This window comes from Rhodotorula graminis, assembly GCF_001329695.1.
Source record: "Rhodotorula graminis WP1 unplaced genomic scaffold RHOBAscaffold_2, whole genome shotgun sequence".
Lineage (NCBI taxonomy): Eukaryota > Fungi > Basidiomycota > Microbotryomycetes > Sporidiobolales > Sporidiobolaceae > Rhodotorula > Rhodotorula graminis.
Genome location: NW_017264929.1, coordinates 1 through 27,119, shown reverse-complemented (window position 1 = coordinate 27,119; position 27,119 = coordinate 1). Strand labels below are relative to the sequence as shown.

At 67.3% G+C, this 27,119-nt stretch overlaps 10 protein-coding genes across 10 annotated transcripts; 5 read left to right on the top strand and 5 right to left on the bottom strand.

The window, feature by feature from the left end:
- The first annotated feature begins 420 nt into the window (after window positions 1–420).
- Window positions 421–1,367, top strand: RHOBADRAFT_51150 (uncharacterized protein). Its single transcript, XM_018415684.1, has 3 exons — window positions 421–526; window positions 599–784; window positions 856–1,367. The coding sequence occupies exons 1-3, from the start codon at window positions 431–433 to the stop codon at window positions 1,345–1,347; spliced, it is 774 nt and encodes a 257-aa protein (XP_018273316.1). The 5' UTR covers window positions 421–430; the 3' UTR covers window positions 1,348–1,367.
- Window positions 1,368–1,923: 556 nt separating this feature from the next.
- Window positions 1,924–3,220, top strand: RHOBADRAFT_51149 (uncharacterized protein). Its single transcript, XM_018415683.1, has 5 exons — window positions 1,924–2,015; window positions 2,107–2,137; window positions 2,239–2,784; window positions 2,861–2,944; window positions 3,034–3,220. Exons 1-5 carry the CDS (start codon window positions 1,939–1,941, stop codon window positions 3,100–3,102), a joined length of 807 nt encoding a protein of 268 aa, XP_018273315.1. The 5' UTR covers window positions 1,924–1,938; the 3' UTR covers window positions 3,103–3,220.
- An 80-nt stretch (window positions 3,221–3,300) lies between these two features.
- On the bottom strand, window positions 3,301–7,690 carry RHOBADRAFT_51148 (carbohydrate-binding module family 32 protein; the record flags this gene model as incomplete). Its single annotated transcript, XM_018415682.1, has 16 exons — window positions 3,301–3,693; window positions 3,771–3,867; window positions 3,934–4,117; window positions 4,198–4,422; window positions 4,591–4,773; window positions 4,850–4,858; window positions 4,935–5,259; window positions 5,347–5,576; window positions 5,669–5,805; window positions 5,951–6,000; window positions 6,068–6,085; window positions 6,152–6,233; window positions 6,313–6,810; window positions 6,877–7,185; window positions 7,259–7,404; window positions 7,495–7,690. 16 exons carry the CDS (start codon window positions 7,688–7,690, stop codon window positions 3,428–3,430), a joined length of 2,955 nt encoding a protein of 984 aa, XP_018273314.1. The 3' UTR covers window positions 3,301–3,427.
- Window positions 7,691–9,328: 1,638 nt separating this feature from the next.
- RHOBADRAFT_33440 (uncharacterized protein) lies at window positions 9,329–10,094 on the top strand. Its single transcript, XM_018413111.1, has 3 exons — window positions 9,329–9,695; window positions 9,781–9,885; window positions 9,962–10,094. Exons 1-3 carry the CDS (start codon window positions 9,340–9,342, stop codon window positions 10,053–10,055), a joined length of 555 nt encoding a protein of 184 aa, XP_018273313.1. The 5' UTR covers window positions 9,329–9,339; the 3' UTR covers window positions 10,056–10,094.
- Window positions 10,095–10,111: 17 nt separating this feature from the next.
- RHOBADRAFT_65959 (uncharacterized protein) lies at window positions 10,112–11,111 on the bottom strand. Its single transcript, XM_018418830.1, has 3 exons — window positions 11,054–11,111; window positions 10,449–10,970; window positions 10,112–10,362 (listed from the first exon to the last, which is right to left on the bottom strand). The coding sequence occupies exons 1-3, from the start codon at window positions 11,064–11,066 to the stop codon at window positions 10,226–10,228; spliced, it is 672 nt and encodes a 223-aa protein (XP_018273312.1). The 5' UTR covers window positions 11,067–11,111; the 3' UTR covers window positions 10,112–10,225.
- Window positions 11,112–17,091: 5,980 nt separating this feature from the next.
- Window positions 17,092–20,041, top strand: RHOBADRAFT_51145 (uncharacterized protein; the record flags this gene model as incomplete). The annotated part of the gene is made up of 6 exons (XM_018415681.1): window positions 17,092–18,116; window positions 18,187–18,277; window positions 18,364–18,475; window positions 18,551–19,341; window positions 19,434–19,503; window positions 19,590–20,041. The coding sequence occupies 6 exons, from the start codon at window positions 17,092–17,094 to the stop codon at window positions 20,039–20,041; spliced, it is 2,541 nt and encodes an 846-aa protein (XP_018273311.1).
- Window positions 20,042–20,663: 622 nt separating this feature from the next.
- On the bottom strand, window positions 20,664–22,246 carry RHOBADRAFT_41255 (uncharacterized protein; the record flags this gene model as incomplete). The annotated part of the gene is made up of 11 exons (XM_018413845.1): window positions 20,664–20,715; window positions 20,781–20,862; window positions 20,926–21,029; window positions 21,091–21,169; window positions 21,239–21,334; window positions 21,396–21,498; window positions 21,559–21,604; window positions 21,667–21,842; window positions 21,913–22,032; window positions 22,097–22,174; window positions 22,238–22,246. The coding sequence occupies 11 exons, from the start codon at window positions 22,244–22,246 to the stop codon at window positions 20,664–20,666; spliced, it is 945 nt and encodes a 314-aa protein (XP_018273310.1).
- Window positions 22,247–22,508: 262 nt separating this feature from the next.
- On the bottom strand, window positions 22,509–24,211 carry RHOBADRAFT_51143 (uncharacterized protein). Its single transcript, XM_018415680.1, has 6 exons — window positions 24,059–24,211; window positions 23,872–23,942; window positions 23,521–23,778; window positions 23,151–23,452; window positions 22,757–23,081; window positions 22,509–22,671 (listed from the first exon to the last, which is right to left on the bottom strand). The coding sequence occupies exons 1-6, from the start codon at window positions 24,129–24,131 to the stop codon at window positions 22,594–22,596; spliced, it is 1,107 nt and encodes a 368-aa protein (XP_018273309.1). The 5' UTR covers window positions 24,132–24,211; the 3' UTR covers window positions 22,509–22,593.
- Window positions 24,212–24,882: 671 nt separating this feature from the next.
- On the bottom strand, window positions 24,883–26,316 carry RHOBADRAFT_12067 (uncharacterized protein; the record flags this gene model as incomplete). Its single annotated transcript, XM_018412076.1, has 5 exons — window positions 24,883–25,258; window positions 25,376–25,531; window positions 25,610–25,829; window positions 25,894–26,103; window positions 26,178–26,316. 5 exons carry the CDS (start codon window positions 26,314–26,316, stop codon window positions 24,883–24,885), a joined length of 1,101 nt encoding a protein of 366 aa, XP_018273308.1.
- A 334-nt stretch (window positions 26,317–26,650) lies between these two features.
- On the top strand, window positions 26,651–27,059 carry RHOBADRAFT_41252 (uncharacterized protein; the record flags this gene model as incomplete). Its single annotated transcript, XM_018413844.1, has 1 exon — window positions 26,651–27,059. A coding segment is annotated over one exon (409 nt), but the record flags the coding sequence as incomplete, so codon positions are not given.
- Between the last annotated feature and the right edge of the window lie 60 nt (window positions 27,060–27,119).

Sequence of the window (27,119 nt, the reverse complement as noted above, 5' to 3'; positions counted from 1 at the left end):
CGCCTCGACAGCTTGGCTTCATCGGGCGCGGTACCGCTTGCGTGCGGCGAAGCGAGCACACCGCGAGCGAGAGCGAGCAAGTGAGCGAGACCACCAGCCAGCGTGACGCGGCTGCGCGAGCAGGATCTGAGAGCTCGGATTCGCGAGCTCGTAAGCACGAAAGCAGCATAGCGAGCCCTGACGGCGAGGTGGTCGTCGAGAGAGGTGCGTCGGCGAACGCTGGAGGCGAGGCAGCCTCACCGCGTCCCTCGCGCAGCAGAGCGGCTCGTCTGAGCTGCGAGCTGGCCGTACGACACCTCGAGCACGCCCACACCCGTCAGCGTCCCGCCACGAGCTCTCGTAGCTCGCCAGCACCTCCCGCGTCCTCATCGCCCCCGCGACCCTCTCGAGCCTCGCTCCCTCGCCTACAACCGCCCTGATGACCGCCAAAATGCCGACCCTGTGCGCCGTGTGCCAAGAACCTTCAAACACCCGCTGCAGCGCGTGCAGCGAGGTCGCCTTCTGCTCTCGCCGCTGCTCGACCCTGGTGAGCACGTCGTGCCTCTCCTCCCTCCCGCTCTGCAGCCCCCGGAAGCAAGCTGAGCCGTCCTGTCCACAGCTCTGGCCGTCGCACAAAGCCATGTGCGGCCGCGACCTCAACCTCTTCTACCTGCCGCCGCTCTCGACCTCCGAGTTCAAGAAGCTGCGCGCCATCAAGGACAAGCCGTACGGCGCGAGCGGGCAGAGCCTCGTGTACGAGGTGCTCGAGGAGGGGCGAGGCGGTAGCCCGGACCGCGTCATCGAGGTACGCTCCCTCCCCTCGCTCGTCGTCGCTCAGACGAGGCCCAGGACCTGACCGCTCTGTACGGTCCGCAGGCCTTCTGGTTCGCCGTCACCATGTCCGCCGACTCGGACGCGACGGTCGAGGACATCCGCGTCGCCTCGCTCCTCCTCGCCTACGAGTACCTCCACCGCGCCAAGCAGGAGGACAAGCCCGCCGACCTTGCCGCGCCCGCGCTCTCGTGCTGGGAGGCCTTTGCGCCGTCGGCGAGCTCGTTCCGCCTGAAGTACCTCGACACCCTCGAGCAGCTCGACGGCCAATCGGCAGCGCAAGCCGACGCCGCCAACCGAGGTCCGCTCGTCGTCCTCAACGGCGTCCTGCGCCAAGAGCTCGTCCACGCGACGCTCTGCGCCCACGTCATGCAGCCCAAGCCGATCCTCACTATCCCCGAGCTTCGACCCCTCTTGCGCAAGGGCTACGAGCGCCTGCTCGAGGCCGTCGACGCGGCCGACATGTCGCCGGCGACCAAGAAGGCGATGCGCGAGTTCTCCAACACGCAGTCGCTCGCGCAGGCGATGCAGGGCTGAGGAGCGGGCGTCCTGGACGGCATCAAGTTGCGGCCGCTGGTCGAGCCGCAGCAGGACGTTGCTCGTCGAGTCGAGGTGCGCCCCTGTCTCTCTTTTCCGGTCGCGCTCGAAGCCTTTCTCGTTACCTGCACCGACTGACTAAACCTTCAGCCCACAGCTTCGACGACAGACCCTCGCCATGCTCTGCGTTGCACAATGAGCGCTCCTGCGCCTGGACGACTCGGCGTCGCCGCGGCCTCGTCGTCGAGCGTCCCTCGAGCGTTCTTGGTCTCGCCTCTCGAGGCAGGATAGAGCGAGGGCCACTTAGAGCGACGTTGGTTCTTGAGCGCAATGGAGCGTACGACCACGTCCTCCTGCGAGGGAGAGCGAGAGCGAGAGCGGCTCGAGCGCTTTGACGAGCGGGCCGACGACGAGCGCTTCTCATTCTTGGCCCCCTTATGCGAGAGCGCGCACACTGTCGGTGAGCGAGTCGACCTCACTGCCCGCTGCACACGACCCGGGCTGGCGGACCTTGATCAGCTCGTCGTCGCCTCCTCCTCCTCCTCGTCTCTCGCTTCTCCCCTCTCCACAACCTCTGCTTGCTCGCCCACGATGAGCTACGCCCAGCAAGCCCCCGATCACGACTCGCGCCCTCTACCTGACGGCTGGATCACCCAGTTTGACGCAAAGTGAGCCCGCCCGCCCCCCACCTCGAGCCGTCGCCGTCGCCGTCATCGGTCCTCGACAGGGACACGAGCTGACTGGGACGCACCTACACAGTCACGGTCGCAGCTTCTGGGTCGACACAAAGGTGCGCACCCGCTCTCCCTCTTTCTGCCCGTATGCTCGCCGCCCGCCAAGACCATCGAGTCGCCGGCTCACCCGCTCTCCTCCCGCCCCGCCGTCGAGCAGGCCAATCCGCCTCGATCCATCTGGACCCACCCTCTCGACGACCCCGACTACCAGCGCACCCACGGCGGTGGCTCGTCGAGCACGTTCGCCCCTCCTCCTGGCCCTCCTCCCTCGCACCACCTCTCGAGCTCCAACTCGCACTCGAACACCGGCTACGGCAACAGCTACGGCACCGACATTAAGTCGTCGACGCCAGCACCTCCTCTCGGCGCATCTACGGGCCAGCGCGACTCGTACGGCGGCGGCGGTTACCCTCAGTCGACCAGCTCGCCTGCGCCCAACTCGTACCAGTACCAGCAGCAGCCGCCTCAACAGCAGCAGCAGAAGTCGGGCGCGAGCGGCCTGTTTGGCAAGATCAAGAGCAAGCTCGACGAGAAGAAGGCCCAGCAGCAGCAGCAGCGGCCGTACGGCGGGCAGCAGCAGGGCTACGGTGGGCAGCCGATGTACGGCCAGCAGCCGATGGGTGGCGGCATGATGGGTGGTGGACGCATGGGCGGCGGCATGATGGGCGGAGGTGGGAGGATGGGCGGCGGCGGCATGAACCCGGTGCGTCCCCCTCTTCTCTCTCGTCGAGGCTCGAGCCGGCGAGCCCCCTTCCTGACCCGTTCTCGCCCTCTCGCAGGCCCTCATGCTCGGTGGCGGTCTCCTCGGTGGCGCCCTCATCGGCGGCGCACTCGCCGACGGCCAGAACGACGCTTACCAGGACGTGCGTCCTCATCTCGCGCTCTCTCTCTCTCTCCTTTCCTCTCGTCCGCCTCCTGACCTTTCCTCGCCTCTCGCTCTCTCGACGTGCAGGGCTACCAGGACGGTCAAGACGGTGGCGACTTTGGCGGCGGCGACGACATGGGCGGTGGGGACTTCTAGTCGCGTCGGCGTTCCTTTCTCCTCCCTCGCCACCTTTGTCTCTGCCCTGCGGCTCTATCCGCCCTGTACCACTCTCCGATCTCATCATTATCTGTCTGCAATGCGAACTGTCGAACCTGAGAGATCTCTCGCGTGCGACTGCTTCCAGATCCCGCTCCTCTCCACCTTCTCTGGAATCGACGGACGAGCGAGCCAAAGAGAGAGAGAGCGAACGAATCTGCGTTTCGTCGAGCTGCTATATACTGTCTGCGTCTTGAACTGCTGCTGCTGCGACACCCCCCTCCTCCCTCGGCACCTCCTGTCCGACCTCGACTCGAGAAGGGGCTCAAGCGCCAATGACGGCAAACTCGCCGACGGTGCCGCCGTAGCCCTCGGTCGCGTACGAGCCCTCGACGGTGAGCTGCACGTAGCGCGCAGTGACCGTCTCGTTGAGCGAGATGTCGGTCAGGTTGCCGATGTCGACCTGGACGATGAGCGACTCGGCGAGGTCGTACGGCGCCGAGAGGGTCACGTTGCCCGACGAGATGGGCGACGCCGACGCGAGCTCGGACGACGAGTTTGAGACAGCGATCGAGTAGTATGTCGGCGGCTCTGCGTGCAGGCGAGAGAGTCAGTCGACGGACAGGGCGAGAGAAGGGACTGAGGGAGAGGAGGAGGACCGTGCGCACCGTTGTTCCAGTTGAGGTGGAAGCCCTTAATCTGCTGCGCCTCGCCAAGGTCGACGGTCATCGAGGTCGGCTCGGTCGTGAACGGCTGCCAGGTCGTCTAAGGGAGGAAAAAGAGAGGGCGAGTCAGTCGTTGTTCAGCAGGCCGAGGAGGGAGACGACGGACCGAGTTGGCGCCGTCGATGGCGGCGAGCGCGTACTCGCCTGGACGGCTCGTGCGGTTCATCGGGTCGATGTGGAAGCGCGTGTCGTTGTTGAGGACGCTCTTGCACTGAGCGAGGTTGCCGTCGACGAGCGTGCCCTCGGTCGAGCGAGTCGGGACCGTGATCGACTCGCCGCGCGAGATCGTGCTGCGGTCGAATGCGAGAGTCAGGTCGTATCCGAGAGCGAGAGACGACCCGGCGAAGAAGGAGGAGAAAGGGGAGCGCACAAGTTGCCGCCGGCCTTGCCGCTGCGGACCTCGATGGGCAGGGTGCCGTTGCCGCCACTGCGGTAGGTGATGGTCGTGTTCTTCGACTCGACGGTGACGTCAATCGAGGCGCCGTGCCACTTGAGGCCCTTGACCGTGTAGTTCTTGAGCTGAGGCGGGAGCGAAGGGTCGAAGTAGGGACGGTCGAGGCGGAAGCGGTACCCGGTGTAGCCGTGCGTGAGCGTCCTGCGCAGGAAGTAGACGAGTCAGGGAGAGGTCCACGGTACGGCCACGCGCCAAGTCAAAGGTGGGTCTGCTGGGAGACTTGCGACGAGGCAAAGGAAGAGGCGAAAAGGGCGAGTCGAGGCGAAAAGGACACAGCGCCGACGGCTCGACAGGGAGGGAGAGACTCACTGGAGGTAGCCTCCTGCGCCGGTGAGGAACGTGAACGCCGGGTTGGTGCCACCATTGTCGGCCCACTCGTCGATCTGCTGCTCCGAGAACTGGTAGAACGGCGCGCGCGAGTACGGCTGGATGCCCTGGAGGAAGTAGGTGTACGAGGCGCAGCCAATGGGCGACAGCTCGGCGGCGAGGATCCTGCGGGGCCCGGGCAGGAGGGTCAGGGCGTTCGGGTCGAGGAAGAGGGGCAGGAAAGAGAAGGCGAGCGACGCACGAGTAGATGCTGCAAGCGAGGAACACGAAGAGTCGGTGAGCTCCAGCTCGTCGAAAGGTTCAAGAAAAAGAGAGAGGGGACGCACCCCCAGGTCATGGCGGGGCCGTCAGGCGAGTTGGCGCCCGAGTAGAAGTCGAGGGTCGTGAGGGCGACACTCTCGGCCGACGAGCCGTACGTCGGCTTGCCGCTCGGCCACTTGAACTCGTACGGGTACTCGAGCAGGACGACGTCGGCCTGCTTGATCTCGGCGGAGCCGTTCGTGCCGTCGAAGCCGAGGATGATGCCGCTCCGGGCTTGCGGGATCAGGGTCTTCTCGTAGATGTCGGTCAGGTTGCTCGGCAGGTCGTCGACGCCGAGGATGGCGGCAAGCTCCATCGCCTGCTTGATCGTGACCGTGAGGGCGCCGTTGGCTGTCGAACCCGGGTTTGAGAAGGTCAGTTCGCGCCGACGAGAAGGACGACGCCGACGATGGGAGAGGAGGAAACGAGAGGACGTACTCAAGCCCGTGTTGTTGACCTGGTTGGCGTACTCGTCGGCGCCGGTCGTGTTGAGCGTGACGTACTCGTACGTGCCGTTGCCCGTCTCGTTCTTCGTGACGAACGACGCGAACATCTCGGCAGCGCCCTTGACGAGCGGGTAGCCCTTCTCCTCGAGCCACGTCTTGTTGTTGGTCGTCGCGTAGTACTGCCACGCGGCGAGGGCGATGTCGCTGTTGAGGTGGTACTGGCTGTGGACGAGGGACGAGGAGAGGGAAAGGAGGAATGGCGAGATTAGGGGCGGTCGACGAGAAGGACGACGAGCGAGGAATTGGGGACGCACTAGTCGGCGCAGGGCCCGATACCGGTGCAGTTACCGAAACGAGCGCCGGTCCACGGGTACAGGGCGCCGGCGAGGCCGAACTGCTTGGCGTTCTCCTTTGCGGCGCCGAGCTGGCGGTAGCGGAAGTCGACGATGCTCTGCGAGAAGCGACGTGTCAGATCGAGGCACGACGAGTCTAAAGGATGGCGGAGAAGGCGGTCGGCAAGGCGAGGTCGAGAAGGCGAGGGGAAGAGGCGCAAGGTTCGGGGAGGAGAGGGAGAGAGACCAAGGCCGCAAACTCACCTCGGCGTAGTCAGGGTACAGCGCCATGATCGACGGCGACATCCAGATGTCTGCGGGCGTGCAGCGTCCAAAGGTGAGCGGTGGGCGAACAAGTCGAGTTTAGGAAGGTCGACGGACCGGCGTCCCAGAAAATGTCTGCGAGGCGGCGAGGCTGCGTCAGGACGACTCGGGACGAGGAGGAGGAGAGGAAGGAGGACGTACGACCGGCGTACGAGTCGGACGTGAGGCCTGCAGGAGCGATCGAGTTGTCGCCGAGCCCAGTGGGCTCGGACCCGTTGCGGACCTGCTCGTCGACCGACCGAGTCAGTCACGACGTCGCCTGACGAGCGTCGAGGAGGAGAACAGAGAACGAGAGTGCTCACGTTGGTCAAGATGTGGAACAAGCTCGCGCGAGTCGCGATCTGCAGCTCCTCGTTCTCCTCGCCCGGGATCTCGATGTCGGCGTCGTCCCAGACGGCGTCCCACGCGCTGCGGTGGCTCTCGAGGATGACGTCCCAGCCGGTCGAGTTGGCGAGGTTGGCCTTGGCGAGGGCCGTCTCGAGCTCCTTGCCCGGGAACGCGTCCGACGAGGCGATGCCGACGTACTTGATCGCGTCGAGCTTGCCGTTCGACGGGACCGACGACGCGAGGCGGTAGCACGAGCTCGCCGTCGAGACGTTGGTCGACAGGATGTCGCCGAGGCAGCTCGAGCCGGTGTCGTTCGACCACTGCGTCGACGAGCGAGGCCAGATGTCCATAACCGAGACCTCGTACGCCGTCACGTTCGAGATGCCGACGGGGCGAACGGCCGTGTGCAGCGTGTTGACCGTGTCGGGAACAGGACCCGACGAGACAAAGTCAGTGCGCCACGCGCCGGCACCCTGCGCGAGGAGGACCAAGAGTCACTTTCCGAGGACGGGTTGAGGAAGGAGAGGGAGAGGGCGTACGTCAAAGACGTCGGTGAAGGCGACCTGCATGTTCTCGTTCAGGCCCTCGACGGTGAGGCGGATGGCGCCGATGTTGGGCTCGACGCGGTGGGCGATGACCGTGTACGACAGGCGGATCGGCTCGGACGCGCCCTCGGGGGTCCAGTCGAGCGAGGTGCGCACGACGCCGTCCTGGACGCTCATCGACTGGGTCCAGTTCGAGATCTGCTCGTCGGGCGTCTGCGTCGAGTACGTCTGGTTGTTGACCGTGAAGTAGAGCGACGACCAGGTCGGCAAAGTCGAGATGGGCTGTTGGCCGCCGGTTTGCGCCTGCATGTCGAGCTCGAGTCAGTACTGGCTCGGCGTCGTCGTCTCGAGGAGGAGAAGGAGGACTGGGGCGCACAAAGTTGGTCCCGGCCGTCTCGGGCTGCTGGTCGTAGAAGCCCGCGACCATCGCGGCCGTCATTCGGGGCGTGAAGAGCGGCCACCCTTGGGTGCCATCGCGCGCCGTCAGGTTGTTGGGCGTCATCTCGCGGTAGCCGAAGCCCTCTGCAGGACGATTGACGAGGCGGTCAGGCTCGTTTGCCTCGGCGAAAGCGTGACATGTGGGGGAGGGGGAGGAAGGAGGCGAGGACGCACCGGCCGGGATGCGCTGACCGATGTAGCCGTTTGAGACGTAAGGTTGACGCTGCCACGAGGTGCGGTTGACCTCGTTGGTCGACAGGTCATAGTTGGCCGACTGGGCGTTGGCGGTCGAGGCGAGAAGAAGAGCGGCAGCCGCGCCGACGAGGCGGCACTTGGCGCGTCGGCGAGGCGGTACAGTCGAGCTGAGCATGTCGGAGGATCGAGGCAGCAGCTGTCGAGACGAGCGCGCTCGGGTGGGGGAGGAAGAAGAGCGAGGGCGAGTCGAAGAATGAAATCGAGAGGAAACGAAGGCGTGGGCTCCGGCGAAATGCCCAGCGTCGCCCCACGCTCGTGCTGCGCCAGGGACGGGCTCTGCCGACGAGGGCGTCCAGGACGAGTCGAGGGCGAAACAAACTGCGTCATGCTTGACCTTCTCGTCGACGCAGGCCGAGCGGATCGTCGGCTTAACTCGCCTGTTCCGGAACGACCAGGGTCAGTCGGCCGTCACTCGCCTGCCGCGCAGAGCGTGGGACGAGAGAGAACGGAGGGGACGCACCGTCTGGTCCCTCGCACAAGGCGGAGCAAGTCGTCCGAGAGCAAGAGCTCGAGCGAGCAGGCTGACTCCCGACGTCGAACTGCTCGAGCGGCCCGCAAGAGGCTCGCGCGGTGCCCTGGCTCGAATGCTGTAGCAGTTTGGCGTCCCGCACGAGCGAGCAGGCGCCGCGAAAGGGGCACGAGGCGAGAGAGGTTGGGCCGGGGCGATGAAGACCTTTGTGGCCAGCCGAGGGCGCAGTCGCGGCGTGTAGCTGTCGAGTAGCAGCGTGCACACAGCTTGGTGCACTGCGCAAGCCAGCCGGTGGTGTTGACTTAAAGGACGAGGAGCTCGAGCTGGTCCTCGTCGACTCGGAGGTTGGTCGTACCCTCGCCTCGCTCCCGCCTGCGAGCTGCTATGGCCACCTGGGATGCACCGACAAGCAGCCTCGGACCGCCCTCGACGCCCCCAAGACCGCCCCGTACCCCGTCCTTCCTCCCCTTCCTCCTCACCTCGCTCCTGTTCGCCCTCACCGCCTACTGCGTCCTGTCGCCCCGCCCGGCTCGCCTACTGCGTCGATGCGAGCTGCGCCTCCACCGACTCGCCTCCCGCCTATTCGCCCGACTCCCTGTCCCCGCCGCGCTTCAAGCCCCGACCGACCTCTCCATCGCCATCCGCTCCTTCTCCGACTACTCGCACGCCCAGGGCCGCGTCTTGACGCGCAAATGGGCCGCATTCGACCGCATGTCGCGTGCACACCGCCGCATCGGCGTCCAGCTCGGGTGGAAGGACACGCTCGCGCGCGCCGAGGACGCCGTCGAGGTCAACGCCGTCGTCGCCGACGAGTTGGCCGCACTCGGGCTCGAGCTCGCGAGGCGCGAGGGGATCCCTGTTGGGTTGCGCAGTCGGCTGGCCGGACGCGAGGACGGCCGTGTCGTCGAGGTATGCCCGCTCGCCCTCATCCTTCCTTTCCTCGTACCCCCCCTTTCCCCCTCGAACAGCCTTGGGCTGATTCTCCTCTTGTCCTGCAACGATGCTCCCTATCCTTCCAGACCCTCAAGCACTTTGTGAGAGACTGGAGCTGCGAGGGCAAGAGCGAGCGAGACGCCCTGTTTCCTCCGGTCCTCGACGCCTTGCGAGCCGCGTTTGGCGGCGGCGAGCGCGAGGGCAAGAAGGTGCTCGTGCCCGGGTGCGGCCTCGGTCGACTCGCCCACGATATCGCGCTCGAGGGCTTCTCGGTCGACGCCAACGACTGTGCGTCTCCTGCTCCCTCTCCTCCTCGACGAGTGTACCCTGACCTCGAGCCTCGTTTCGCAGTCTCGCACTTCATGAACCTCGGCACCTCGCTCCTCTTCAGCCGCACCCACATCGTCGACCAACACACCGTCGCGCCCTACGTCCACTCGTTCTCGCACCAACGCACCTCGTCCAACCTCGTGCGGCGCATCTCGTTCCCGGACGTCGTCCCGCGGCGCGACCTCGCCCTGCGCTTCGTCCCTGGCGATTTTCTCGAGCTCTTCACGTCGCTCGACCAGTACGACGCCGTCGTGACCCTGTTCTTCATCGACACGGCCGCCAACTTGCTCGCGTACCTCGACACGATATGGGCTGCGCTCAAGCCCGGCGGCGTCTGGGTCAACGAAGGCCCGCTCCTGTACTACGGCAACCCGGGCATGGAGCTCCCGTACGTCCCTCGTTCTCTCTCTCTGGAATCCTCTCCTCTCTCGAGAACGTGCCGGAAAGACTGACACGGCCCGAGCGAGACGCAGGCTCGAGGACGTCGTGCGCGCCGCAGAACTCGTCGGGTTCGTCATCGAGAAGCGCGACGAGCTGCGCGAGGTGCGCTATACGGCCGATGAGCTCGGCATGTACACGTGCGTCTCCTCTCTCAGCCTGCGAGGTCACTCGGTCACTTGAGCGGCACCGCTCACTCGTCCCTCTCGCACGCAGCTTCGCCTACGACTGCGCGTTCTGGGTCGCACGCAAGCCGAGCGAGGCAGGGAGAGAGCCAGGGGCAGAGCGTGGTCCGGCGCGAGGGCTGTAGCTGCGGCAGTTCTGCATCTCTCGAGCGCGAGTCGATCCTCTCTGAAAGAGCGAGTCGGGAGAGAAAGGAAAACTGTATTCTCTCCTCCTCGCACACGGAACTACGTACACCTCGCTCGTCCTCCTCGTTGCTCTGCCGGCTGGACCCGCCGCTCTCGAATAGACGACCGCTCACTGCGCCTTGCTCGGGTCGAGCCCGGTCGAGCCCGTCATCTTGGTCTCGAGGCCGTGCGGCGTCTCGATCGCGAGCAGGGCCGAAGCGCCGACGAGGACAGTCGGGACCAGGATGATGACCGTGATCAGGACCGCTGAGGGTGGGGCGGGAGAGGGAAGGCTCGAGTCAGTCGAGGCCAGGATCGAGGAGAACGAGGGAAAAGAGAGAGGGGGGACGCACAGAGAATGAGCGCAGGCGTGAAGAAGACGTAGCGGTGGAAGAGGCCGCTGTTGGGCTTGGGCTGGAAGATGCTCGTGCCGTTGCCCGAGCCCTCGTCGTCGTCGCCATCGTCGCCGTCGTCGGACGAGCCCTTCTTGAGCGGCACGGCGTCGAGGATGCTGCCGTCCCACTCGGTGTACGGGTCGACGGCGGCAGCGTACTCGGCCTGCGTCACCTCGACCGGCTCGCCGTCGTCGACGACTGGGCGCGCGAGCACGTCGGCGTCGGCGTCCTCGCCGAGTGCCGCCTCGCCCGACTCGACAGCGTCCTCGGCAGCAATCTCTTCGAGAAGCTCCTCGATGTACGTCTCCTCGCTCGACGAGCCGTCGACGTCGTCGGCAAACTCGCCCTGGCGCTTGACGAGCGACCTGGCGGCCTTCTTCTGCGACTTGCCCTTGTTCTTGGCGATCGACGGGCGGACGGCCGAGACAACGATGACGTGACGGCCGGTCGAAGCGGCCTCGAGCTCGTGCGCGACGGCGTCTGTAGAGGAATCGAGGCAAAGAGGTTTAGTGCTCGGCGGCCGGGAGGAAGGGGAGGACAGTGGAGGAAAGAGGGGGACGCACCAAGCTGCATCATGATCTCTCGACGCGCCTCGCGACCCTGCGCAGAGCCCGACTCGGTCGCGTCGAGGCCCTCGACGACCACGACCTTGATCTCCCTCTCGCCCGCACCGGCGCACTTGGTGAAGCGGCGGGCGATCCTGCTGGCCGGGGCGTGCACGCCGGCGAGGCTCGCCGAGACGTAGGGCATGGTGACGCTGCTGTCGGCAGCGAGCGCGGTGCGGATGGCCGAGTCGGAGGAGGTGGGGAGGAGGGCGAGGTCGGAATAGGCGAGGCCCGGGGCGACGAGGAAGGAGAGGGACGAGAGGGAGCACAGGTCGGCGGGCTCGGCGTCGTTGCGCTCGAGCGAGAAAGCCTGCTGGCTCTCGGCGACACTTGCCGCTCGGGCTGACGGGGTCGGGTTGAGGAGCGAGGCGAGGTGGAGCCTGCGAGGAGGAGAGCGGCAAGTCAGCGCATGCTCTGAGCACATGGTCGGGGGGGTTGCGAGAAGGGATCTCTGCGAGCGACAGTAGAGTCCCGAGGCTCGACGGCCCTTGTCGCCGGGTCCGCCTCGTCTCGGCAGGGGGGGTGCGTCAGAGGCGGCCCGACGACGGCCTCGCACACCGCTCGAGGCGATCCCTGGACTGCACGAGGCGAGCCACTGTGGGTCGCCGATGCCCCCCTGGAGCACTGGCACTCCCTCGAAGCGTGCTCGACGCGAGGACGACTCGTGGCTGATGAGGAGGAACGAGGCGACGCACCGGCTGTCGCTCCACGCGACGACTGGGTAGGTGCCAGCGAAGGCGTGTGCTGCACTAGCGCATGCTGCGAGTGCGCCGAGTGCTTGCAAGGCGTGCATCGTGCGAGGTCGAGAGTCGCAGGTGGTCGCCGTGGGGGAAGAGCCTCGAGCGGAGCAAGACGATTCTCAAACCTCGCTCTCGTCGCTCTCTCACAGCTGCCGGAGACGGGCGAGCGCGCACAACCGAGTCGCCGCGACACAATGCTCATGTTCCACACCAAGCGCGACAGAAAAAAAAAAGGCTCGTCCTCAAGCGGCATCCTCTCCCTCCCTCCTCCTCCATCGTCCTCGCGCCCTCACAAGTCGTGCGAGAAAGCGCACCGGTCGCCCCAGTCGCACCTCTTGCGCATCTGAAAGTACTTGCACGGCGTGCCCTTCTTGGGCCGCAGGTTGACCCTGCGCGACACGGGCGGCATCGCGCTCTGCGCGTGCCGGTGCGCGAACGGCGCCGGCGCCGACGGCGGCTTGTACCCGTTGTAAGGGTCGGCGCTGTGCGTGGCAGAAGGTGCACCCCATGCTGCAGGCGCGTGCTGGGCCGAGGGCGGGACGTAGCCGTTGTAGGCCGACTGCGAGAGGGGGTACAAGTCGACGACGTCGGTGTCAGTTTGGCTCGGCGCAGGGCGAAACCGACGGCGAGAGAGAGAGAGAGAGAGAGAGAAAGAAAGACAGAGACGCACATGCGCTGCACCGAAACCTGGAGGAACATAGGCGGCGTGCTGGCCCTGCTGCAGGTGCGGCGGGACGGGTCCGTGCCCGAGGGCATGCGCCGAGGCGCCCGGGCCAATGCCGAGCGCTGCGAGGTCGGGACCGGCCGCCATGTTCGGGTTGGCCTGCACGAGCGCGGCGACCTGCTCGGGCGGGTAGCTCCGCAGCGCCTCGAGCGCCTCGGCGTCGATTTGCCCTGGAGGAGGCTGCACCTGCGGGCCCGACGGCGGACCTGCCCCGAACGGCGGCGCGTGCGGGTTGGCGCCACTCGTCGCCGACCCGCCAATGCCGCCGAGCGCGTCGAGCCCGGCGACGCCGCCGTTCGCCGTGAGCTGGCTCAAGAGGGCCGAGATCTGGTCCGACGACGCGAACTCGCCGGCGCGCGACATCTGCGCCACCTCGATCGTCTGCAGCACCTCGGGGTCGTGCGCCATGTCGTCCGACAGCTGGATGCGCTTGATCTTGTCGTCGGGCTCGACCACGCCGTCCGTCTCGCTCGCGGGCGGCTCGGCGAGCGACTCGGCCGGCATGTCGACGTCCATCGAGAGCGCCTCGACGGCGGCATGCAGCTCGAGCTCGTGCGACTGCTTGGGCTCGGACAGGAGGGCGAACTCGGGGTTGTCGGGGAGCTTGACGTCTAGCCAAGAGGGAATGGGAAGGGAAAGCTTGTCAGTCTTCTGAACGGCTGAGACAGGGCGAGGCGAGGGAAGAGGAAAGGGGACGCACCGACAGGCTCGTACCAATCGATGAGCTCCTCAAAGTCCTCCTCAAAGTGCATGGCGAGCGACAGGCCCTCCTGCTCCTGCATGAGATGCAGGCTCTCGTCGAGGCTCTGCGGGCGTCGTCTCGGGGTCAGGTCATGCCTCCCGACGTGCGGATGGGGACGAGAGAGGGAGAGGGGGGGAGAGAGGTGAGGGAGGGAGAGACGCACCTCGCCCTCGGCAGTCACGGTCGCGATCTCGTGACCGTCCTCGTCGCCGTACACGGCCTTCTCGATCCACTTGATCTTCTCGAGCTCGCTCTCCTCGGCCCAGCTCACCTTCTTGCGCACGCGCACGCCGCCGTTGCCCAAAGTGCCGCCGGGCTTGCCCGTCGGCTTTCCGACTCGACGAGGTACGGCGGCGGCCGTGCCGGTTGCGGCGCTCGACGACGAGGCGCCGGTGCTCGGACCAACGGGGAGTGGTGCGGGTGGTGGAGGAGGAGGAGGCTTGGGGCCATTGGCGGCCTTGAGCTTGTCGAGCGCCTCCTTGAGGGCGCTCGTGCCGGACGGCTGCTTCTTGAACGACGGCATGGCCTTGGGGAGCGGGTTGGCGGCGACGACCTTCTTTGCCGACGACGACGACGAAGATGCAGGCGTCGTCCCGGTTTTGGCCTTCTTGGCAGGGCCTGCGAGGCGGCAACATCGAGTTTGAGAAGGTCAGTGACGAGCTCGACTTTACCGCCTCATTCACGGACAGGGGGGGGCGAGAGAAACACGTCGACGCACCCGGAGCTTCATCGGCTTTGCGCTTGACCGTCGACGAGCTGGAACCGGTGGCGGAGGACCCTGCACGGGCCGCCTCCTGCATGGCGACCCACTTGTCGACGAGCTGCGACGTGGCGGCCTTGACGGCTGCGGGCACGCACGACCGCGTCAGTCTCTCGGCACGAAAAGAAGATTGGGCGAGAGGAGGAAGAGGAGGGACGCACTGCTGTCGGCCGACCGGGTCTGGATGCGCTTGACGCGCCTCGCGACGGCCGAGTGCGCCCGCAGGTGGTCGATCGAGAGCGGCAGCTTGTTGAGCACCTGTGGCACGAGGGTGACCGCAAGGGTCGAACGAGTCAGTACACTGAACGGCACGGCTCGGAGAGAGATTGTGACCTCGACCGCCGACGGCTCGGGAGCGGGGTAAGGGAGGGGGGAGGACGGCTGCAGAAGCCTCGGGCTTGCTCTCTCGCACACGCGCGCTCCGATGAGAGGCGAACAGACGCTGTCGCTCGAGCTCCCGAATCTGCCGCGGCCGACGCTCGATTTGCATCCCGCTCGGTCCTCCTCGCCGCGAAGCGGCCTTCCGTCCTTCTCGCGCCGACTGCCGCAAAGGGCTCGCCGCTCCTCTCTCGCTCGGTCGGCACATGGAGCGCACAGGAAGGGGAGGGCGCAGAAAGAGGAAGGGGAGGGAGAGGGGGCGCACCTTAAGGACGAGGGCGAGCGTCGCGTGCTCGAGCTCCTTGGCCTTGCGCTCCTTGGCCGCCGCACCCTTGACCGCGCTCGCCGCCTCCTTCTCCTTGGTCGACAGTACGACGCGCTGACTGGCGCCCTCGAGCCAGCACTGAAGCAACTCGAGCCCGTCGCTCTTGCCCGACTCGACGGCGCCGCTCTTCTCCTTCTCCTTGCCCTTGCCCGCGCTCGCGCTCGCCGACGTCGCGGAGCCCGCGTCGACCCACGCGCGCCAAAAGTCGTCCTTGGCGTACGACGCGAGGGCGCTCAGGACCTCGGCGCGGCCCTCGGGCGGGACGTCGCTCGCGTCGCCCCACGGGCTCGCCGTGCTCGACCGGTCGGCGTACGTGAAGAGGCCGTGCAGGTTGCGCACGAGGAACTGGGCGGCGGCGAGGGGCGAGCGCTGGAGCCGCTTGGCGTCGGTGTAGGTGCGGATCTTGGGGAGGAACGACGTCCAGTGCTCGGGCGAGTAAGTCGACGGGGCGGGCCGCTTCTGGACAGCGACGGCAGGCGACGCCGAGCGTGCGACCTTGGACGACGAGGACGAGGATGTCGAGGCCGACGCCGTCGCCTTCTTGGCGACCGCAGGCGCCGCCTTGGGCGTCGACTCGCGAGAGGCCGATGCCGACCGCGAGACGGGCGGCGCCGAGATGGCCGACGGCGTGATCGTCATGGTCGGCGCGCTCGAGTCGGCCGACAGGGGCGGGTTGAAGAGCGCGCCGGGCTGGACGGCGACGGTCTGGCCCGAAGCCGACGACGACGAGGCCGACGATGAGGCAAAGTAGCCGCTCCAGGGCTGCTGCGTGCCGCCGAGTTGTGCGCGACCTTGGTGGATGAGGTCGGCCGTTGCTGAGAGCGACGACGACGCGACGGCGGGGTCGCCGAGGTTGGGCGGCAACGGCGAGGCGTGGCGGTAGAAGGTGCCCGGGGCCGAGAAGGGCGCGACGGCACCCGGGTACGTTGCGAACGGCGACGGCGTACGGGCGTTCGCGCTGCGGACGTGCGGGAACGACGGCTCGACGGGCGAGTGGGCCGGGAACTGGGCCATCGAGTGGTCGACGAACGCGTTGTCGTCGACGAGGCTGGATGGCTCGTCGGCGGCGTACGAGCTCATGTCGAGCACGTCGTCAAACGTCGTGTCGAACGACATGGCGGGCTCGGGCTGTTGAGGGACGGGCGCAGGAGCCTCGGGCGTGGCCGAGCGAGACGAGGACGACGAGAGGGTGATGGAGGCAGGGGCGGGAGGGAGGTCGGCGGCCGACGGCGCGTACGGGGACGGGTGGGCCGGGATACGGTCGCGGACGTAGTCGACGAGGAGCTCGTTGTTGACGGGCGGGTCGGCGCCGAGGTGACCTTGGAGCCAGCTGGCGAACGTCGGGTTGGACAAGAACTTGACGTCCCAGGGCGTGGTCGCGAGCGGGCGGAGGCTGTTTCGAGGCGGACGACGCACAGGGCGACGCAGGAGACACGAGCGTCAGTGACAACGTCCAGGCAAACGCGACGAGGACTGCTGGTTCCCGAGCCGAGCGCGCGGACGACGACGCGTCCTCCGAGCCACAACCATCTCGCTCGAGGGCAAAGGCAGACGCTCGAATTGCATGCAAAGGCTCGCTGTCGTTCTCTCGCTCTCGGAGAAGAGGAAGGGGCCGCCTCACCGCTGAGGAACCTTGTTGAGGCCGGCGAGCGTGGGCATACGGCAAAGGCCGAGTAGCTGCGGCGAGAAGGAGGGGACGGGACGGCTCGGGTCAGCTCACAGGGGACCTTGAGAGACAAGTGAGAGGAGGGACGCACTGCAGCTGACTTGGCGGACTCTGTGAGCGAGGCGAACGGGGCGGTCGGGAGGACGGCGAGGACGGGTGGTCGAGGTCGGCCGGGCGAGCGCTTGTGCGTGTGGCGGTGCTCGCGGTGGAGGCGGAGCGCTTTTTCGACCCTGCTCGGGAGGTTGGCGCGGAGCCGGGTGCGGCGAGAGGACCGAGGCGGAGGGCGGGTGATGAGGCGGCGACGACGACGAGGCGAGGGGCAGAGTCGGCGGCTTTCTCGACGCGAGGCTTTCGTGTGCGCGCGCTAGATCTGGCTCAGAGCACGCTGAGACTCTGCTCGGGTACCCGCTGTCTGCGCAGAGCGAGCGAGTGGACGACGAGTGGACGAGGGTGGGAGCAGAGCGGCAGGCGAGCGCCGAGCTGCCGTGTCGTAGCCCACGAGGGGTTTGTATTCCCCGTGGCTCAATCTGTATTGAGCAATACGAACGCGCTTAGCTTTTGGACTCTGACTGGCCCCCCGCCTTCTGAGCGACCCGTCCTCGTCGTCGTCCGCCCGCTCGCTCGCTACCGGGCATGGCCACGCGCTAGCTGCGTCCTGCACATGCTCCCAGTGCACGGTTCGGTGCCGTCGCAACCTCAACTCGCGCGCACGCCGTCCCACTCGAACCTCGTCGAACTCGCCCCACCTCCGCCTCTCGCCCATCAGCCCCAGCACTACGCCTACCCGCCCCAGCAGCAGCAGCAGCAGCAGCAAGTACCGCGACAGATGTACGCGCGCCAGCCACCGCAGCCGCCGCAGCAGCAGCGCGGGCTCGCGCCGGGGCCGCGAGCGGTCAACGGCATGCCCTCGAGTGTGGGGCCAGGAGGGCCAGGAGCGCAGATGATGCCGCCACCGGGCATGCATCGCGTCGTCGGCCTCGGTGGAGCGGGAGGACAGCCGCAGCCGCAGCCGGGCCAAGTCGTCGGACCGTCGCACCCGTCGCACCCTCAGCACGCCGCCTGGGTCCAGCACCAGCAACAGCAGCACCAGCAACAACAGCAGCACCACCACCAGCAGCAGCTTCACTCGCAGCAGCAGCAGCAGTACCTCCCTCAGCCTCCCCCTTCCTACCTCCCTCAGCCGCCTCCGCCGCCAGGGCACTACCTCGCACAGCCGCCGCCGCTTCCTCCTGGCCATGCGCCTCGTCAACCCCTCCCTCACTCCGCCTACGCCTCGTCGAGCGCCAACTCGGTCCCGTCATCGCCCGTCACCCACGCTGCCCTCCCCTACCCTCCACAACCTCAGCCGGGCGGGCCTCCTCCCCTCGTTCCCGTCGGCGCGCACCCTCATGCCGCAACGCCAACCCGCAGCGTCTCGTCGATGGCGGGCATGCGGCCACCGGGGCCTCTGAACAGCGGCGCACCGGGAGGAGGAGGCGGTCCGCCTCAGTCGAGCGCGTCGCCGTACGCCGCGTCGCCGATGCAGCAGCCGGGCCAGCCGCCTCTACAGCAGCCGCAGCAGCGGCCGAGCCTGAACGGCCTGCACCCGGCGCACGTGCAGCAGCAGATGCAGCCGCGTCCGATGATGCGCCAGTCGATCGCGCCTCAGCCCAACACGCTTCTCGCCGCTCATCTCGCCCTCAACGGGTGCGCACCCATCTCTCATTCTCTTTCTCTCTCTCGTTTGGGCGTCACTGACGACCTCTCTCGCGTGCAGCACCGGGCCCATCACGGCGACGGCGGCACCAACTGGACCTGCACTCGCTCGCCTCTCGGCCCTCAACGACGCCATCATGCTCGCGCTCGAGGTTCGTCGCTCTCCTCTCTTCTTCCACGATCCTTCTCTCGCCCGCCTGAGGACGTGAGCCTGACGCACCTGGACCACCTGCCGCAGAAGGAGAACCCGCTCGATGCACTAAGGTCCGTCGTCGCCGAGCACTTTACCGAGACGGGCGTCATCAAGATCGGCCTGTTCGACAAGTCGACGCAGATGAGCAAGGTCTTCGGTGAGCCCCGCTCTGATCAGCGTGTCGGCCTGCCCTTTCTCGCAGCGCCGTCGACTGACCTTCGCGCACGCGCAGAGATACCCTGTTCGGCCTTCCCTCGGTTCCAGCACCTCAACCACGTCCTCGGCGTCGTCACAGCCTTCATGACGGTCCACTTTGTCCGCGAGTTTCGCCTCACGACGCCCGACCCGGCCTCGCTCTCGTCGCCGCTCCCCGCCGGCGCACCACCGCCTCCTCAAGTGCACGTCGGCTACCTCCTGCAGGCCGACGACGCGTCGTGGACGTCGCGCTTTGCCCAGGGCACGCGCGTCGACCTCCTCGGCAGCCTCACGCTCCACCTCATGTTCAAGGACCTCGGCGGCGGCAGCGCCGGCTTGCGCATCGAGAGCCTCGACTTTGACGCCAAGGCGTTCGAGGAGAGCGTCGCTCGAGGCGCCATGGAGGCCGTCTCGGCCTCGTCGATGCCGCCCACCGCGGGCCCGCCGCTCGCGACGTCGGTCAAGCACGAGTCGCGCTCGGGCGGGCCGGACGAGGCGGACGAGCAGCAGGTCCAGGGCGCGCCGACGGGCAGGAAGGGCAGTGCGGGGTCGGCGGCGGCGCAACGCGGCATGGTGACTCGGCGGCGGAGCGCGAGCGCCAAGACGGAGCAGGATGCAGGAGGGCGAGCAGGAGGAGGCGACGAGGCCGACGATCGGCAGGGCGGCGGCGCATCAGCCGACGGCGGCGACGGCCCACGAGAAGAGCAGCAGGACGGCGTGCAGCGGCAGTCGAAGCAGGAGGACGACGTCCCGAGCGCGGTCGTGCGGGTCCGGGGCAGCCCCGTCGGCGGGTTCGGCATCACGAACTTGGGCATGCGGTGTCTCGAGGTCCGTCCCTCCTCCCTCTCAGTCCATCATGGTCTGTGTGTCCTCTCGCGTCGACGTACTCACCATCTCCTTTCGCCCATCCCTCGTCGCAGATCGCCGAGTCGGTCGCCCAACTGCAAGAGCTCATCGCGCTCTCGATCGAGTCGGGCGTCGGCCCTCTTCGTACGCCTCTTCTCTCTCTCCCTCTCTCTTTCGAGATCTCTCGGCTGGGGCGCACGGCGACTTACGCGCTCATTCGTGACTCGCAGAATGCCTGTCGACATACGGCGACCGGCCCCGTCCTCCTCCCTCATCCTTTCCTTCCGGCGCCCCTCCTCAGCCCCTCAATGCGCCACAGCCTTTCCCGCACTCGCCCATGGGTCAGCCGCCGACACCGGGTGCAGCGCCTGTCGCCGCCGCCCTGCAAAACCCGTCGACGAGCAGCTTCTACAGCTCGGTCGCCGCGTCGCCCGGCGGACGGCCCGGGAGCGCCGCAGGGCCCGGTGCAGGGCAAGGGCTCGGCCAAGGGCAGGGCCACGGCGACGCCGCGAGCCCGACGGCGGGTGCAGGTGGTCCCGCCGGCGCAGGAGGCAAGCGCAAAGCGCCGAGCGGAGCGAGCGGGCAAGGCGATGGATCCGCCGGCATGGATGGCGACCTGGGCAGTCCGCAGAAGGTGGCGCGAGGTGCAGGTGGAGCCCGAGGTCGTGGCAGAGGCCGATGAGGGCGACGCGCCGAGGTCGATGAGGGCGGTTTGTCTGTGTGGGGGAGCAGGCTCGGCGGCGACGACATGGCTGTTGTAGTGCTGGATGTGCCTCTTGTTCGCGCCGTGCAACGCCGATACCGTGTACGGCCATCTGCCCGAGCATGCCTGCGTCGAGCGGCGTCGCCTGCCTCGCCCGAACTCGACTTGCGAAGGTCGAGCTAGTCGAGGCTCGTGCGGCGCTCTCTCTAGCCGCAGAAAAGCTGGCACCCTGCTAGCGAGACGTCTCTCTCCGAGTGCGCTTACGGCAACTGTCGCGGTCGTGCGAGTGCGACCGCAATCGAGCGGCCGGCGCAGGCGAGCGAGGACGTCAATCTGCGGCTCAGAGCAAGGTTGCAGCGAGGCGGCGAAAGCTCGTGGCGGTGCGCCGCTTCGCTCTAACGGTGGAAGCACGACTCGACGAGGAGCCATGGCGGCTTTTGACAGCGGGCCTCGCTCTGATTCGTCTCGCGACGGCAAGCTTCCTCTCGTTTGGCTCAAACAGAACGTTGCACTTTCGCTCCTCTTCTGCCTCTTGCTCAGGCACTCTTTCGCTCGGCTAGGTCTCGAGGACAGGACGGGACAATCACACGTTGCAGAACTGCTAGAATGCCGCCGCCGCCTCGATGTCGTCCGCATCGAGCCAATCCGTCCCCCTGCGCAAGTCGTGGAAGCGTCAAATTGCCGCGAGAGAGAGACGGGAGAGGAGGAGAGGACGCACAGGTCGTACAGGGTGCGCCAGACACGGTCGCGGACGTGTGTCGGCCAACGAGGCGACGACCAGAGCCGAGTTTCAAAACCTCCTGCCGGCCCGGGTCAAAGTCAGGGGGCGGCCCGCACGCTCACACAGGCAGAAGAGGACGCACGAGATTGCGTAGAAGAGATGAGGGCGGCGAGTGGAGCCTCCTCGGTCGCCGGGTCGATCGTTCGTCGCCCCGTCCAAGAGGTCGCCGACGAGAACGAGGCGGATCTGCGCACACGAGGCGACGTCAGGCTCACTGCGCCAGGGCGCAGAGGAAGGTTGGACGCACGCCATAGGGGCCAGGGACGAGTTCCAGCCGTACTTGACGCCGTCGACCCCGAGCCACGTCTCGTCGAGCTTGAGGAGCGCTGCGAGCGGTCGAGCGGAATCAGGACTGGGTCGCGAGTAGAGGGAGAAAGGGAGCCGAGAGCACGCACGAGCATCGAGGAAGACGTCGCGGTCCCTCGCAGGTGCGACTTGAGCGCGCACGTCGGCGTTGATGCCGTTGCCCGTGAGGAGGACCTGGACCGGACCTGCAGGTCGTTCGGGCGTCAAGACCTCATTCACTCATGGTCCACACTCGAGACCACGGACCTGGTACGACATGGGTGCCGTTCCACCGAGTGAGCCACCCTCGCTCCCGGAGCGGCGCGAGCTCCCGCACGACGGCATGGTACGTCTCGTTGCCGCGAGTTTTCTGCGCGACGTGGGCGGGCGTCAGGGCAAGAACGGGCCAGAAGTGAAGGGGGGGACGCACAAGGTCGACGAGCAGCCGTATCGGCGTCATGTTGCCCTCGTAGAAGCTGCGCGGCCGAGATGATTAGAGAAGAACGGCCTCGAGAAGGGGGAGAAGCGGTCGGCGCACCTTGTCCAAAGTCTCCTCGGCTCCCGCTCGTTCTCCTGGCTGTAGTAGTCGACGTAATTGAAGAAGGTGGTCTCGTGGTCGTGCACGTTGGCGCGCTCGAGGACGTCGACGAGCTGCGAGATGTACAGGCGCTGGAAAGTGCGGGCTCGAGTGAGGGCGGCGACGCTGTGCGACACCTGCGGGCGCGAGGGCTGTCAGCTCTCGACGGGGTCGGCGGGGAGGAGGGGGGAGGAAGGCCGGGCGCACATAGAGCACGTCATCCTTGGGGTTGAGCCACACGTCGGCCTCGATGGAGAGGACGCCGTGCGAGAGGGCGGTGTAAACGGGCACGTCCCGCCAGTAGTCGTTGTGCGAGTGAATGCGGCGCTGCAGGTGGGTCCCAGGTGAGCTGTCGGGCGAGGGCACGACGGATTACGGAGGGTGGACGCACCTCGGGCACGTTGCGCGAGAAGCCGGTCGGCATGCGGAGCTCGGGAGCGTCGTGGCCGCCCTCGTACGGGCTGTAGGTCTGCGGGGCGTGGCGGTGTGGTCAGCTGCGAGTCTCTGGAGAGGGCGGAAGGCAGCGGCGCACCGGCAGCATGCGGTACTCGCCTCTCCCCACATCTCGCCCATGATGAGACGACGAGGTTGGGTCGAGCGGGATCTGGAGGGCGTGGGTCGGCCAGGATGCCGGAAAGGCGACGAGAAGCACCAGGAGAGCCGTCGGTAGCAGCAGCATCTCGCCGCGAGCTGCGATGGTCGAGCAACGGCAGCTCGAGCTCTCGTCGCCGAGTTCCTCCTTACGACCGAGGTCGGGTTCTCTCGCTCGCAGTTGACAGGCAGCGCGCACTCTCGTTCGCGGCGACAAGGGAGCCTGTGAAAGAGTTGCAATGTCCACGCACGACGAAACTAAAAACATGCACGGGCTCGAAGGACCGCCAACGACGCTCATGCCCTGCTGCGACCGCGCTCGACCTCCTCGGGGATACCGTGCGTGCCCTGGACCTCGTCCGAGTCGCGAATGCTCTGCAGGGTAGGGCAAGGGGATCGAAAGTGGGTCAGGCTCACCGTCGTGCTGGGCGGGAAAGAGGGAGGGAGAGGGAGGACGCACCCTCGCCTTGGACACGGCACGCCGCTTGAGCGCCGGGTCGGTCGCGTCCTCGAAGTAGGCCGGAAGGATGTACTTGAGGCGCCACAGCTCCTCGGCCGACACCTCCGAGTGCGGCGTCATGAGCGAGAACTTCATGGCGCCCTCGGCCTGGGTCGCGACCTGCTTCGACTCGACCGCCTCGTGCACGGCGGCGAGGATCGACGCAGTGATGTGCTTCGACAGCGAAGCGTTCGTCTTGAGCGTCTTGAGCACCTCCTCGACCGTGACGGGCGCGGCGTCGGTCCTCCACGCGTCGTAGTCGGTCGACGTGCACACAAGGGCGTACCTGCGGGGCGAGAGCGTCAGGGTCGGGTCCCTCGGCAACAGGAAAGAAAGAGCGAGAGGGGGGACGCACGCAAGCTCGGCCTCACGAGCCAGCTTGGACTCGGGCACGGCGCTCATGTTGATGATGTCGCCGCCCCACTGGCGGTACATGTTGCTCTCGGCGCGAGTCGAGAACTGGGGGCCCTCCATGACGACGAGCGTCTTCTTGTCGTGCAGGCGCGGCTCGTCCGACGGGTTGATGTGGTCCGGGAACGTGTTGATCGCCTCCTTGACGAGCGGGACGATGAACTCGCGCAGCTCGACGTCGAACGGCTCGCCGAACATGGCGTGGCCGACCATGGTCGTGTCAAAATAGGTCGAAGGACGGATACCCTGCGTGTGGGCCCACAGTCAGCTCATGGCGGGTGAGGTGGGGGAGGAGGACGAGGGAGGGGGCGCACCTTGGTGCGGTCGATGATCTGGTCGGGGATGATGATGTCGCCCGGGCGGATCTCCTCGCGCAGAGAGCCGACAGCCGAGAAGCCGACGATGGCCTTGACGCCGAGGTGCTTGAGCGCGGCAATGTTGGCGCGGGCGGGGACGGCCGAGGGCGGGATGTTGTGGTGCGGGCCGTGGCGCGCGAGGAACGCGAGCTTGATCGGGCCTTTGGGCGTGTCGAGCGAGGCAATCGAGATGGGCGAGGAAGGCGGGCCCCAAGGCTGCAGGCAGGGTGAGACGAGGGCAGGAGGAGCGGGGGAGGGGGAAGACGAGGTCAGCTCGCGCTCTCGGCGGGGGTGGACGGCGGGACGCACAGTGATGGGGTTGACGGTGCGCTCGATGTGCAGGTTGTCGAGCTTGTACAGGCCAGAGCCGCCGATGATGCCTTCATCGCCCAAGTCGCGGAGAGGTCGAGACGAGGAGGCGAGGACGGGGGGCCACGCCGGTCAGTCCTTGCTCGACGGGGCTTGGGCGAGGGACAGGAGAGAGAGTGCGACGCACCAACTAGGGGAGGGTTCTCCATGATGGCCGAGTGGAACGGAGGAGAGCGAGTTGCCGAGGGAGCGCGGACCATGGTGGCAGTCGAGGGCTAGTTTGTCGTGGGTCGTGGGGAGCGAGAGCGTGCAGCAAGGGGCTCGAGTGAACGAGTGAGTGCAAGGAAGCAGACCAACGTTGCAGCTCGACAGGCGACGACGTCGCACGTCGCTCGGACTCTCTCAGCTGACCTTCTCCGCTCGCGGCTTGCGAGCTCGCAACCCAAGCCCGAACTTGCGCAAGCTCCTCTCGGATCGATTGCAGAGAGCTGCACGTGCTACGAGCGGAACCAGTCACGCGCAGAACACCGCCTCGTGCGGAGCCGCCGTGCGCTCAACTTGCCTCGTCAACTCGGTCACCTGACCTCCGGCTGCGCCCTCGCCGGCATGCCTTGGCGCCGGTCGCGCGCCTCGGCGGCCGTGTCACCTGCTTGCAAAGTGGATGAATGCGGTGCCGCAGGTCGAACCCGTGCGCGCCGACGAGCGGAAAGGCGGGCCCGAGGGCGAGGGCGAGGTCACGGCTCGAGCGCGACGCAGGTGACCTCGTCGAAAGCTGGCTGCAGAAGGCGGGTCGAAAAAAGGTGAGCAAGGGGCACTGGGCGAGAGAGAGAGAGAGAAGAGAGAGAAGAGGACGCGGACGCACGCAGGAGAGTTTGGCGGCCGTCGGAGATCTGCGGGCGCGAGCGGCTCGTCAGGCCGGGTACGGACGGCGACGGCGCATGGACGACGACGACGACGACGACGTGCCTGGCTCGACACCCGCACAGTCGACCGCGTCGGCGCACCCGACGCTCAGCCGGCCCGCCTGCTCGCCGCCTGCGACGCCTGGGCCAGCTTGGTGCGCTCGTCGCGGATGTCGCGCATGCGCTGCTCCTGCATGCGCCGCAGGATGGCGACGACGCGCTCGTCGGGCCCTTGCGCACGCCCGGTTGCAGTCGCGGCGTTCGAGCGCGACGACGTCGACGACGAGCCGACGCCCATGGCGGCCGCAGCCGGGCCGGCGCTCGACCCGTTGCCCGACGACGACGGGCCCGCCTCGAGCTGGGCCCACAGCTCGTACAGCGAGACGATCTCCTGGACGATCTCGAGCACGAGCGACGTGTCGACCTGGAGCGACGCGAGGAACGTGATCGGGTCCGTGTGCCCTCCCGGCCCGACGACGCCTCCACTCGTCGACGACGACGGGCCCGCCGCCGTCGAGCTCGAGCTCGGGGTGGCGGCATCGGTCGACTGTCGCCGTGTGCGCGACGAGACGCTGCCGCTCGCGGTCCTCGAGGGCTTGGACGCCGGGTCGTCGGGCGTGGTGGGCGAGGCGAGGATCTGGCTCGAGGCGGATGCGGGAGGGTGCAGCGCAAAGGCGAGGTAGACGGCGGCGACGGCGATCAGGTGCGGCGGGTGTACGAGGCACAGGGACGAGCGGAACGTGTCGTTGATGATGAACCTGTGCGGGCGAGGGCGACGAGGTGCGAGTCAGGTCTTTGTCGGTGACGAGGCCGCACGAACGAGAAAGTGGGCGCACCAGGCCATCTGGAGAGCCGTGTCGTCCATCTCGAGCATGCCCGCACGACTCGCCTTGCCCTCGTCGCCGCCGGTCGCCGCGCCACCATCGCGCCCGCACAGCTGGACAAGGGCCCGGTACGGGTGAAACACGATGAGGTGAAAGTCGAGCTCCTCGAGGAGGTAGAACTCCATCTCGGCGAGGCGGTGGTTCTCGGACGTGAAGCCGTGCAGGCCCATGTCTGCGCGGCACGAGGGGACGAGGTCAGGCCGGGGCGCGGAACGGGGTCGAGCGGACGGACGCACCGTTGAAGACGACCTTGGCTTCGCCGACGGCGCTCTTGACGTGTACGGGCGTCTCCTCGGCCTTTGCGGCGACGTAGCAGCAGGCGGCGGCGACGAGAGCCGGGTCGGTCTCGCAGTACGAGTTGCGGAGGTAGAAGCGGCGGAAGAAGACGATGGCGGTCGCGAGTACTTGCTGCCGCAGGCCGAGCCGCTTGCAGATCTTCTGCATGGCTGCGGGCGAGGAGTCAGCAAGACCGGGGGCTGGCGAGCGAGAGGATCGACGAGGACGAGAGAGGAGGACGGACCGCTCGCGCTCCAGATCTCGATCCAGCCGAGTTCCTGCTCGTTGGCGAGGCGGTAGTCCTCGAGACGAGCGGTGACGAGAGCCGCTCGAGGATGCAGGTGCTGGTTGGCGTGCGACGAGAGGTAGAAGTTGGCCGACATGGTTCAGAGGTGGGGAGGGAGGGGCCCTCGCGCAGGGGCGGCACTGTGGGGTTGACGGGCGGGTCAGGACTCGGGAACACTGGCCAGATAGGAGAGAAACAGCCACGCGCGACCAATGAGCGGGACGAGGTGCGACGAGTGCGCTCGACGAGGCGAACGAGGTCGAGCGGCGGCACGACGGCCGGGTTGCGGCTGAGGAGCGGGTGGACTGGATGTACGAGAGCAGTGCACGAGTCTGGCGAGTGCAGCACGCTCAGCAAAGACCCACGCGAGGTCGGTGAGTGAGGCCGGCTCGCACAGCTGCTCCTCGACCTCTCTCCACCTCTCGTCGCTCATGTCGCGCGGCAAACGAAGCCGTGCCCACAAGCAGGCTCAGGCCGAAAAGGCTGCTGCAGCCCGTGCCGAGCAGGCCGCGTCGGCCCCTCCTCGCCCGTCCGGCACCGCCAGGTTCCAACCCTCGTCCAACTACCTCGCCTACCAGCACCCGCCACCGCACCCAGCTGCTCCGCCGTACCCGTCGTACCCACCACACCACCCCGTGCCACCGCCCCAGCACGTCCTCGACGACGCCCTCGCCGGGTTGCAGCCCCTCGCCTCGTCATCTGCCTCGCACTTCGACCCTCGCCTCCCGCCTCACGCACAACCGCCCGCCGCGTACGGCTACCCGCCACCTCGTCAGTCGGTCGCCTACTACGGCCCACCCCCGCCACAAGCCGACCCGGGCCCGAGTCGCTCCGCTTGGCGTGCGCTCCTCTCTCCCTCCCCACGCCTCGGGGTATTTCTCCCTCGAGCACACGCACTGA

Coding starts and splice junctions, on each gene's coding strand:
- RHOBADRAFT_51150 (XM_018415684.1), top strand. CDS start 431: ATGCCGACCCTGTGCGCCGTGTGCCAAGAACCTTCAAACACCCGCTGC. Junction 527..598: donor CTCGCCGCTGCTCGACCCTG/GTGAGCACGTCG, acceptor TCCTGTCCACAG/CTCTGGCCGTCGCACAAAGC. Junction 785..855: donor GCCCGGACCGCGTCATCGAG/GTACGCTCCCTC, acceptor TACGGTCCGCAG/GCCTTCTGGTTCGCCGTCAC.
- RHOBADRAFT_51149 (XM_018415683.1), top strand. CDS start 1,939: ATGAGCTACGCCCAGCAAGCCCCCGATCACGACTCGCGCCCTCTACCT. Junction 2,138..2,238: donor GCTTCTGGGTCGACACAAAG/GTGCGCACCCGC, acceptor GCCGTCGAGCAG/GCCAATCCGCCTCGATCCAT. Junction 2,945..3,033: donor AGAACGACGCTTACCAGGAC/GTGCGTCCTCAT, acceptor CTCGACGTGCAG/GGCTACCAGGACGGTCAAGA.
- RHOBADRAFT_33440 (XM_018413111.1), top strand. CDS start 9,340: ATGAACCTCGGCACCTCGCTCCTCTTCAGCCGCACCCACATCGTCGAC. Junction 9,696..9,780: donor AACCCGGGCATGGAGCTCCC/GTACGTCCCTCG, acceptor AGCGAGACGCAG/GCTCGAGGACGTCGTGCGCG. Junction 9,886..9,961: donor GATGAGCTCGGCATGTACAC/GTGCGTCTCCTC, acceptor TCTCGCACGCAG/CTTCGCCTACGACTGCGCGT.
- RHOBADRAFT_65959 (XM_018418830.1), bottom strand. Junction 10,363..10,448: donor CACGCCTGCGCTCATTCTCT/GTGCGTCCCCCC, acceptor CCCCACCCTCAG/CGGTCCTGATCACGGTCATC.
- RHOBADRAFT_51143 (XM_018415680.1), bottom strand. CDS start 24,131: ATGGTCCGCGCTCCCTCGGCAACTCGCTCTCCTCCGTTCCACTCGGCC. Junction 23,082..23,150: donor GCTCGTGAGGCCGAGCTTGC/GTGCGTCCCCCC, acceptor CTCGCCCCGCAG/GTACGCCCTTGTGTGCACGT. Junction 22,672..22,756: donor GTGCCGTGTCCAAGGCGAGG/GTGCGTCCTCCC, acceptor CCTACCCTGCAG/AGCATTCGCGACTCGGACGA.